The sequence below is a fragment of the Juglans regia genome, chromosome 7 (assembly GCF_001411555.2).
Source record: "Juglans regia cultivar Chandler chromosome 7, Walnut 2.0, whole genome shotgun sequence".
Lineage (NCBI taxonomy): Eukaryota > Viridiplantae > Streptophyta > Magnoliopsida > Fagales > Juglandaceae > Juglans > Juglans regia.
In genome coordinates, this window is record NC_049907.1 from 36,174,790 (window position 1) to 36,186,829 (window position 12,040).

Sequence of the window (12,040 nt, forward strand, 5' to 3'; positions counted from 1 at the left end):
CCTTGATTGGCCACGAAGGAAATTGGCTAAGGACCAGAGCCATGAGCTTTATCCGAATAACAACCAGTTGGAACATAAGTTCCTTGACTTGCCGACCTTCGTGCCAGGTTACTGTCTGTGATGCATTGGCTAAGAATCAGAGCCTTCGAGCTCTACCCTAAACAACAGCTAGTTGGAACACAAGCCAGACCCTTGGCTGGACTTGCCAACCTTCACGGGGTACAGGCCCAGTCCCTTGATTGGCCACGAAGGAAATTGGCTAACGACCAAAGCCAGGAGTTCTACCCGAATAATAGCCAATCGGAACATAAGTCTCATGACTTGCCAACCTTCGTGCCAGGTTGCTGCCTGCGATGCATTGGTTAAGGATTAGAGCCTTGGAGCTCTACCCTAAACAATAGCAATTGGAACACAAGCCAGTCCCTTGGCTGGACTTGCCGACCTTCGCGGGGTACAAGCTAAGTCCCTTGATTGGCCACAAAGGAAATTGGCTAAGAACCAGAGCTGTGAGCTCTACCTGAATAACAGCCAGTCGGAACCCTTTATTTGCTGACCTTCGTGCCAGATTGCTGCCTGTGATGCATTGGTTCAAGATCAAAGCCTTTGAGCTCTACCCTAACAATAGCTAGTCGGAATACAAGCCAGTCCCTGGATTGGCCACGAAGGAAATTGGCTAAAGACCAGAGCCATGATCTCTACCCGAATAACAGCCAGTCGGAACCCTTGACTTGCTGACCTTCGTGCCAGGTTGCTGCTTACGATGCATTGGCTAAGGATCAGAGCTTTCGAGCTTTACCATAAATAACAACCAGTCAGAACACAAGCCAGTCCCTTGGCTAGACTTGCCGACCTTCACGGGGTACAAGCCCTGTCCCTTGATCGGCCATGAAGAATTAAATAAAGGCCAAAGCCCTCGAGCTCTCCCTTGACAAACAGATGGATAAGAAGCAAAAGAACATGAAAAGCGGGGGAGGAAAGCAGCAAAGGAAACAAAAACGCAACCATGATTAAACAAAATAGAAGGTATATTCATGTATAAGTGTTTCATTACATTAAAAGCCCATGTAGGCTTGAAAACAAAAAATGGGAGCTACAATTATGGAGGAGCATCTCGGAAGGCTAGAGGCATCTGTTCTCTAAGGTCTTCATATGGCGATAAGATTTGCGGTCTGGAGGGAGTGTTTGAAGGTCGAAGGTGTGAAGGTCAGTCTCGGGGTTCTCCTTCAGTTGATCTCGTAGGCGCTCAAGACCCTCTCTGTACCAAAAATCCAAGCTTCATCACCAAGGGTAGGAGCCAATCTAAGTTAAGACTCAATGAGATCCACCCACTGCCTAGCAGCATCGAGAAATGTCTCCAAATGAGTAGTCTCGAGTTGGAGCCGCTGAGGAAAAGTCCTTAATTTCTACGTTGATATTGTGAGCCCAAAATACTTGTGAAGCAACCGAGAATGCTCCCCGACGGCGTGCCTCTTCTCTCTCGCCAATGTCTTGATTGCTTTCTTGTACCTGCTCAGCTCTTCCTCAATAGGCTCAAATTGGCACTCCAGCCTGTCGACTTCCACTTGGGCGTTATCCTTCTCGGTGAGAAGCAGTTCGAACCCCTTATTAAGGCCATCGAGCTCCTTCCTAGCAAATATCAGCTCTCGGGCCTTCGACTCAAGCTCAAGCTCCCTTTCCTCGCTCCTCAGATCTCTCAACTGGATCTCTTTATCCTTCAGTGTGGTTCTCTAGATCCTTCGTCCTAATCTGGTGACTTGCCCGCTTATTGGGCCCCATGGGGGCCGAGCAGCCCCTGGCCCTTCTCGTTTGTTTACTCGTTGTCGAAAATAACCCAGGAGAGGCAATCGTCGCTTTAGCATTTGTTGGAGGAGATTCTGTCTCAGGAGTAATGTCGGGCAACTGAAAGACTAAACCCGCACTTCGCCATGAGGCAGGCTGGGCCGCCTTAAGACTGGACCCACCTATTGACCCTCAATGGGAAGGTAAATAGGAGATGTTTGACTGTACTGCAAAAGTAAAATTGGTCAGCGTAAATATTCTCTAATCACAAGTGTGAAATTTGAAAACTTGAAGTGCGGCGAAGATCAGAGGCTTGGAGTTTGCTTGAGGAGATACGATCCCTAGAGTAATGTTGGGCAGTTGAAAGACTGAATCCGCACTTCATCATGAGGCACATCGGGCCACCTTAAGACTGGACCCACCTGTTGACCCTCAAAGGGAAGGTAAGTAGGGGATGTTTGATCATACTGCAAAAATCAAACTGGTTAGTATAAATAATCTCCAATCATGAGTGTGAAATTTGTAAACCTGAGCTGTTTTGCTGGGGTGTGGTGATAGTCTAAAGCGTTACTCATTGGCGTCTCATTTGATGGAGATGGAGTTGGGTGAGTGTCTGAGGTTTTATCTGTTTGGCGTTCCATTGCAAGAGATAGCATCCCAGGAGTAATGTCGGGCAGTCGAAAGACTAAATCTGCTCTCCACAGGAGGAGAGGTCGAGATGCCCCAGGCTAAGCCAGCCTCTTTGGTCCCTCGGGGAAGTAAGTTGCCGGACAGTTGAGGAGCTGGTCCGCTCTTCACCATGATGGAGGTCAGGATATTTTGCCGGGCAGCCTAGAGGCTAGACCCACTCTCCTTCGTGAAAGAGTCCGGGCCACTAGGTGGTTAGACCCATGACTTTCATGGGGAGGTAAGTGTCAGGTAGTTTGGGACTGGACCCACTCCAGTCAGTTGACATCACGGGGAAGGTAAGCGTTAGGTAGGCTAGCACTAATCCCGCTCTTTGTCCTAGTGGAGGTCAAGGTAAGTTTTCGGGCAGCTGAGAGGTTGGATCCGCTTCCCCATCTTGGGAGAGATAGAGCAGCCTTAAGGCATGACTCATCCCTTTGTGTCCTACGAGGAGGTAAATTGCTAGGCAATTTGAGACTTGACCCACTCTCGCCTATTGATGCTCTGGGGAAGGTAAGTGTTGGGCAGCCGAAGGCTAGGCCCACTCTCTATCACGAGATGGATAAAGTAGCTCCTAGGCGTAACCCATCCCTTTGGGCCTCCAAGGGAGGTAAGTTATCGGGCAACCAAGAGGCTGGTCCTCTTTCCTCCGTGAGGGAGGTCGAGTCGCTGAGAGGGCTGGGCCGGCTTGTTGATTCTAGGGGGGAGGTAAGCTGTTGGGAATTTTGTGACTGGACCCACTCTCGTCCGTTAATATCGTAGAAAAGGAAAGTGTCTGGTCATGCTGGTGATGATCCCGCTCTTCGTCATGGTGGAGGTGAGGGTAAGTTGTCGGGTAGCTGAGAGACTGGACTCGCTCTCCTCCGTTAGGGAGGTCGGATCCGCCTATTGACCCTCACAGGGAGGTAAGCTACCAAGCAGTTTGAGATTAGACCCACTCCCCTCCAGTTGATGCCACAGGGAAGGTAAGTGTCGGATTAGGTTGGTGCTGATCCCACTTTCCATCACGTGAGGGATAAAGTAGCCTTTAGGCATAAACCATCCCTTTAGATCCCGTGGGGAGGTAAGTAGGAGAGGCACTAGTCCACGTGCATGTGAATGCCAAAGAGTTTATTTTGATCGAGAAACATTGAGACGTCTGAATGATATCCAAGCAGGGGTGTACAACTGGTGTTGCGCACTACAAGAATCAATTATGTTAGTAAAAACAAAATCTACATAAGTTTTGAGACAGAAAAATTGGGTGTTTAGCTATTGTAACCGATTTTTGGTTGACCGAAAATGTCCGATACTGGTTGTTATTTCTTATCTTTCTTGCTCTTCTTCTTCTTCTCTCTCAATTTTTATTTTCTTTTTTCAATTTAATCAGTTTACTGCTGGGGAATTCGTTCGTCCTTAACTGTCTTCGAAGTGATGTGGAGTTAACCATTTCTTAGAAAATTTCCTGATCATCTTCTCCTCGAGTCGTGTACTATGGGCTAAGGGTGGGTAGCAGGTCCCCGCACCCCGCCCCTCCCATGCCCTCATCTGGCCCCCCTAGCGGGGCTGGGCAGGGGTGAAAAAGGCCCAACCCCACCTCGTATTTTCCCTGCCACGCACTTATATGTTTTATTATATAAATATATATATTTATATACTTATACTATACATATTTATAAATATTTATTATGTGTACTATATATAAATATAGTAATATATAATAGGTAAAACTTTTAATTAATATTTTGTGTAAGTTGTAGTGTAGTATGGTGACCTTTTTATAAACTGCCAAGGCAATACAAGAGTCTCACATTGCTTAAGTGTGAGACTTCTATTGTGAAGACAATCTATAAAAGTGTCATCATACTACACTATAATTTACACAAAATATGGACTAGAAAATTTAAAAACTACATAGTTTTTAAATTATATTCATATTTATAAATTTAAATTTATAATTTGGGTCTAAAAATGTGTTTTTGATCACTTTTAGACCTAGGAATAATTTTTCATGTGCCTAGTAGACTGTAGTTCATTATTGAAGTGGGCGGGGGGCGAGGGTGAAAACCCAACCTCCGGCCCATGCAGGGCAGGGGCATGGAGGCTAGGGGGCTACCCCACACCATGTATATATATATATATATATATATATATATATATATATGTATATGTATATGCATATGCATATAAAATATCTGTGACACATGGTCCGGCACAAATGAAATGTTTCAGATATTTGCTGATGCTTTTGTAGCAAGCATGCAATTGTGGTCAGTTGTCAAATTGAGAATTTTTTTTTTTGCAAAGTTTATTAATATATATATATATATAATAAACACATAATTGATATAAAAACTTACATTGATTTTTAAGCGATACACAAGTAGCATAACTCTTAAATTAGTCCGTTCAGAAAAGTGAATAAAAAAATTAAAATTGCTAGCTGTAGAACAACGTTGGCATTGTGACTCTTTTGGTTTGAGTTCATTTGTCCACTTCAAGACTTGATCAAGCAATGCATCAATATTTGTCTCTAGCTCTTTCTAATTGTACTTTTGGGGAAGTCCATTTAGATGATGAATGGTGCTTCCGAACAAAGAGCAAACTAATTTCAATCAACACTAGAAAGGACCAAAGAGACAAAATAAAAAAGACGTTACTAAAAACGATGACAACAAAACAAAAGTAAACAAGAAATAATCAAACAATCATTCACACGACATAAATTTACGTGGTTCGACAACGTACCTATGTCCACGGAGCTGCAAATGATTATATTATGCTAAGGATTCATAAGATACATTTTGTGGCAATTTTGCACTGTTCAAAATGGCCATACTGTTTAAAATAAACATATTTATAGGATTACACGGCGAAAATCCAAATTTTCATTTTTTTGCGATATTCGCTCAAGTAGAGTGTCAAGCGCGCATGCGGGCATCGAGTGAACTCTCTGTCTGGTTTTGGCTCAAGCACAGTGTCAAGCGACTGTCAAGTGAACTCTCTGCTTAGGATTCGCTTGAGTGCCGAGTCGATCAAACTCTTTGCCTAAGCTTCGCTAGAGCCCACTGTCGAGCGAGACTCGACCGAACTTTCAGTTGTCTAATCTTCGCTTAAGCCGAAAGTCTGAAAGTCAAGTGAACTTTCTGCCTATCGACCAAAGCCTACGCTCTATGGCACATGTCTCATTGAAAATCCACTAAAAAACCTTAAAGAATTATTACCGAGTCAGATCATCAAGTCTAGCCACCAAAATAATAAACCAGTCTCCTCAAACCTAACAAAAGGGTTTTAATGTTTGAGAAATGATTTGTACAAATCACATACAAGTCTTTGTAAAAAGGTAGACTCCATCTAAAAAAAGTGGAAAAAAAATTATTTTTTATTAGTGAAATTCATATTTTTACAAATAATTTGTATGATACTTATCTAGGGGTGTAACCGGTCCGGTCCGGTCCGGTTTTGGACAAAATCTAGGACCGAACCGGTATGTACCGGTTTTGTATTTTTCAAAACCGATTACGCCCCGATTACCCTCCTAAACCGGTACTTCCGGTTTTACCGATTTCCGGTCCGGTCCGGTCCGGTTTTCCGGTTTTTTTTAAATGTAAAAAACATATAATAAAGTGTTAATTCTTATTATAAAATATTATTAAAAATTTAATATATATATTATGCTTAAAGCATATGATCAATTAAATTTTTATCTTTAAGATTAAACTTTTATTTTATAAATTATAACAACATTATCTTATATATAATTATATTAATAACATATGATCAAATAAATTACAAATGTTCATATTTAAGATTAACATTTTATGATATTATTTATAAATTATAATATAAAATTTTTTCATATATGATATATAATTATATATATTATATATAAAAATTTAACATATAATTATATATTATATATATAAATATTTTGTATAATATATAAATTAATTTTTATATTTTTTTTTTCCAACCGGTCCGGTTCGGTCCGGTCCGGTCCCAAAAACTACAGAACCGGAACCGGACCGGAACCGGCCGGTTTTCATAAAATAGGAACCGGTTCCGGACCGCACCGGTTCAAAACCGGACCAACCGGTCCGGTTCGGTCCGGTCCGGTCCTGTTTTTCGGTTTCCCGGTTTAAATTTACACCCCTATACTTATCTATTTGAGGTTTGTACCTAGCATTACTCTGTTTGTTTTAAGTGAAGTCGATGGGAATGAAATCAATCAACCTCAAGTTTATAATGGTGGGAGAATTGTAAACCATCATGGACCTGTGACCAAAATCTGAAATCGGAAATAGTACTATTTCGGGCCCAATGAAAAGGAAAATGACAAATGATTTAGAAGCAACTTCTACTTTGTAAAACGGGGCTGATAAAACTGTTAAGACCTGCCTCCCTTTTATTCTGCATGGCCAAGAACCAAATATCTTTTAGTATGGCTAGCTACTTGTATATCAAGATGCTTGGAAGAGCCTTGATCGTCCTCGAGAAGTTCAATGTAACAGCCTTGATAGTTGATAGTTGATATAAGGCCTTCTGCCACGGCTTTGCCATTCTTCTACATGTACTAATTTCACACACGCACAGCACATGCTAATAGTTAAGGATACATACAATTAGAGTTTTACGTACCTGGCGTTGCAACAAGAACTACTTTTGCTCTGTAAGTTCTAAGCCATGTCGACTTGTACGTGCATGTTTAAATTCGCCTTCAGACTCATGATCCTCCTCTGGGGCCTTGCGCTTTTGCTCTTCTGGCTCATCTTCCTTCGGACGGAGGTGAAGTTCCACGTGACAGAGGCCTCGCTCACACGGTTCGATTACACCACCAACAACAGCTAGCACTCTTAACTTCAACCTCACGCTCAAAATCAATCTCAAGATTAATTTCCAACAAAAGGACCGGTATCTTCTACGAGCGGATCGATGTCATTGCTTACTACAACAAAAAATAGTTTTGTACGGGGGTTTGACTCCCTTTTATCAAGGACACAAGAATACGAGTATTTTGAGGCCAACATTCCAAGGGCAGCAACTCTTATCACTTGGGGCTCGTGGCCTTTCAAAGTTGGAACTTGAAAAGAGTTCTGGTTCATATAGCATTGATGTAAAGCTCTCTGTTAAAATAAGGATCAAGTACGGTAAGATTAAAACGATGGCTCGCAACCCAGAAGATTGATTGTTCCTTGGAAGTGCCTCTAAGCTCTAATGGAACACTTCCTGATCAAGAGTTTATGTTAACTGACTGCCAGAATGTGAATTTCTTTATTGCTATTAATTAAACGCTGGATCGGATTGGGATTAGTTATTCCCTATGATCTGATATTGCAGTCCAAACATGCAATCTTTTCGTTTCTTTGCTTTTTTTTTAATAAAAAAACCACCTCAATTAAAGAACTGAGCATAAAATTTATGAACTAACTATATATGCATGAATGCATTACCAAAATCCTTATGCGTTTTATGTTGCCACTCGATCGAGCTAACAGTAACAGACATGAGTAGTTAGTATGCGTCAGTGAATCAGCAGGATTAAGGCACCGTCGTAGTTAGTTTTATAATTTCGTTCTTTTCCACATGATCCTTATACAACTGGTGATATTGAAGGGTTCGATCAGGTCCCCTGCATGTCATGTTCGGATGAAAACCCGCGACACTGATCTACATCCTTTTCTTTTCGTTTTTTCTCCTTGTGTTTGACATAGTACATGCACTATGCGCAAGTCTTTTTGTTATCAAATTCTGCATGCGCCTTGTACCCAATCATGAAATTCTTGTTTTACAAATAGATCTTGTAAAAATAGTCTTATAAATTGACTTAGTAGTTTAATATGGTATATCCAATTGAAAAACTATTTTTATGCAATGTAGATATGATATATTATATCAGGCTATATATAAATTTATTCAAGCCGATTGTTTTATAAAAGGGTGCTGCTACACCCACCGAGAGGGAAGGCAATGGGCATCGGTAGTCACCGAACCGTCAAAATTTTTTTTTTCTTTTTTTAAACATTTTTTTCTTAAAAAATACAAACTTATTAAGAAAAATTCATTAACTATGAAATAAAATAAATATAAAATAAAAATACAATCGGAGTTTTGTTGGTGGTAATATCTTTCCCATTATAAATTAATCTTGTAAATCTATAACTTCTCTAACATAAATCTACCGGCGACCTTGGATCGCCCAAATATATCATTAATTCTCGACAATTTCAAGACGACGGCCTTGATTTTAGGTCTATGGCCATCGCTTTGTCTTTATCTACAAGTGCTATTGATTGAACACTAACTAGTAGAAGTTAAAACTCCTCGGTTTTACCCTAATCGTCCTCGAGAAGTTCGAGGCAGCAGCCTTGATTTTAGGCCTTCGGCCACGGCTTTGCATTCTTGTACAAATACTGATTTCACACATGCACAGCACAGCACATGCAAAGGATACAAGAGGTTTACGGCCTGGCGTTGCATGCCTTCCAACAGGAATAGCTCTTTCTCCTTCAGTTCAAACTTCTAAGCGGTCATGAGTACTGGTAGGTGCGTGTGTAAATTTGCCTTGTTGCTCCTCTTCCTCACCGCCCTTGCGTCTTTGCTCTTCTGGCTCATCTTCCTTCCGAGGGAGGTGAAGTTCCACGTGACCGAGGCCTCACTCACACAGTTCGATTTCACCACCGCCAACAACACTCTTAACTTCAACCTCACACTCAAAATCAATCTCAGGAACTCCAACCAAAGGGTCGGTGTCTTCTACGAGCGGATCGATGCCATTGCTTATTACAACAAAAAGAAATGGTTCTGTACGGTGGGTTTGACGCCCTTTTACCAAGGACACAAGAATTCGAGTATTTTGAGACCGGTTTTTCAAGGGCACCAATTCTTATTACTTGGGGCTCGCGACCTTTCAAAGCTAGATTCTGAAAAGAGTTCTGGTATATACAGTATTACCATAAATCTCTCTGTTCAGATAAGGGTTAGATACGGTAAAATCAAGACGATTTCGTACGAGCCTCGTAAGATCAAATGTTCCTTGAAGGTGCCTCTGATCACTAATGGAACAACTGCTCAAGAATTTATGTTAACTGAGTGCAACCAAGTGAATTTCTTCTAACATTCTTGATCAGACATGTAAGTCACTACAAGAAATATAGGCTATTGCGGTGATTTATTGTTCGTTGGAAATAATTTCGCCGCATTAAGTCATTTTTCTTGACGATTTGAAGGTCAACGCAACCTCCAGACCGCATATTTTAAGTTTTACTTTTTGCAATGATTTTAACAACATTTGCGGCGTAAAAAATCGCTGATAATAGTATTTTTACTTTTGTGGTGCAATAAATCACAATTGTGGCGTTAAAAATCGCTGCTAAAGATGATAAGTAAATGAAAAGTAAGTTGCGGCGGACAATTTCGCTGCAATTGACCTTTTAATGTTAAGGGCGCCAAAATGCAAGAAACTATCAGATTTTCCCCCCATCCCTTGTTAGCATTTCGACCGTGCACTCCCAAATGCCAATGTCAGGTCCTTGTTCCCCAACTTGTTCTTCCTCATTTCTATCTACCTGAGCAAAATCTACACAAAATTTATTTGCTACACAGCCGCCCCTTCCATTGAAATCCACCACTAACAGCGGAGCTACTCCACCCCGACCTGTAGATTTTCTGATCACTAATGGAACAACTGCTCAAGAATTTATGTTAACTGAGTGCAACCAAGTGAATTTCTTCTAACATTCTTGATCAGACATGTACATCACTACAAGAAATATAGGCTATTGCGGTGATTTATTGTTCGTTGGAAATAATTTCGCCGCATTAAGTCATTTTTCTTGACGATTTGAAGGTCGACGCAACCTCCAGACCGCATATTTTAAGTTTTACTTTTTGCAACGATTTTAACAACATTTGCGGCGTAAAAAATCGCTGATAATAGTATTTTTACTTTTGTGGTGCAATAAATCACAGTTGTGGCGTTAAAAATCGCTGCTAAAGATGATAAGTAAATGAAAAGTAAGTTGCGGCGGACAATTTCGCTGCAATTGACCTTTTAATGTTAAGGGCGCCAAAATGCAAGAAACTATCAGATTTTCCCCCCATCCCTTGTTAGCATTTCGACCGTGCACTCCCAAATGCCAATATCAGGTCCTTGTTCCCCAACTTGTTCTTCCCCATTTCTATCTACCTGAGCAAAATCCACACAAAATTTATTTGCTACACAGCCGCCCCTTCCATTGAAATCCACCACTAACAGCGGAGCTACTCCACCCCGGCCTGTAGATTTTCGAGTAAGTAAAGCCCACGAAATCGTCGTCTTCACTCGCATCAGCTGAGGCTATACCAATTCAAAGTGCGATTTTTGAGACGCCCTAAGCCGTCGTTCGTCAGCATCGTCGGCCCTTTTCCTGTAGTAGTGGGTTATCCATCTCATTTCCACCCCGTCGGCTCATCCACTCGGTTGGAGTCGATTTTCCAACGTAAAATACTCTGTTTTTTTACTTCATTTTCTTAATGAAACCGTTTAAGTCAAGTAGAAACCTGAGTGTTTTGCTCATTTAATTTGTGCATAAATTGCCTATGTGTTTGTGTATGTCTAATGTAACTGTGGAATTCTTATACTTTATTTTAAAATCAATACAAACAATCCTATGTTAGACTGACTAATAAACAAATGGTGTTGATTTTGTGGATCTTATGGATTCCACAGTATCCATAACTTTTTATGGATCTTATCCTGTAACCGCACCCGTTTTCTCCCTCTTCAGAGCTGGGCTAAACGGCAGTCCGATGCAGATTGAGCACTATAAGCTCTTCTTCCCACAATTGTATTCCCTGCCTCAGTTGGATGATAAGCATCCCAAAAATAATACTCATTCCTGTTTTGGCATGGAGTTTGATAAGGTAGACATGTGATTTTCCCATTGTTCCTCCCTACACTGCAGCACCCAGCATTTATTACCCTGAAACCTGCAAGTAGTTTGCCTAATTAATGCAACCATGAATACCTGAAACCTGCAAGCTAATCCGGCCTCCCTGCACCATTAAATGAAATGACAATGAAAATGGGGGCAAGAACCAGTAGGTACCAGTTGCCGCCCAGTTTCTTCTCTATTAATTCCAGCTGCTGCTGATGCATAGTTCACTCATTTCAGTATTTCTTGGCCTCTTGCACTCACATAGGGAGGTATGTAATCATCGAAGCCTAAAAGCTCAGCTGTAGATGTACCCAATAAAAACAGTTCTCTCTTTTTTTTTCTTTCACTGAATAAAATCAATTCAAAACTAGAAACAAATAAATCATCAGTAGGGAAAAAGGATGTCTAGTTGGGAAGTACAGATATTCTCAGGGCTGTTAGACAATTTGACTTTTCCATGGCCTTTTGATTAGCTTATTGGAACTCTTTTCTTTCGCACTTTAATACAACTAATGGAAAATGTCTTTCTCTGGGAAAAAGCATAATCTCGGGTTGAATTTTCAGTGTTCGGCGCCCTTTAATACGAATAATTTAATATTTCATTTTCTAAAGACAACATAAACATAAAATTCACGACACCTTTACCAGGGAACTGCCTTTTTCATAATAATGATGAGGCTGATAGTTGCTACTGTGTCTCC

The 12,040-nt window shown here is 41.0% G+C and overlaps 1 protein-coding gene across 1 annotated transcript; it reads left to right on the top strand.

Moving 5' to 3' along the window:
* Positions 1-8,953: 8,953 nt before the first annotated feature.
* On the top strand, positions 8,954-9,538 carry LOC109010500 (NDR1/HIN1-like protein 10). The gene has a single exon (XM_018991358.1). The coding sequence runs from the start codon at positions 8,954-8,956 to the stop codon at positions 9,536-9,538; it is 585 nt and encodes a 194-aa protein (XP_018846903.1).
* The last annotated feature ends 2,502 nt before the right edge of the window (positions 9,539-12,040 follow it).

Excerpts from the sequence above, each read along its gene's own strand:
- LOC109010500 (XM_018991358.1), top strand. The coding sequence starts at position 8,954 with ATGAGTACTGGTAGGTGCGTGTGTAAATTTGCCTTGTTGCTCCTCTTC.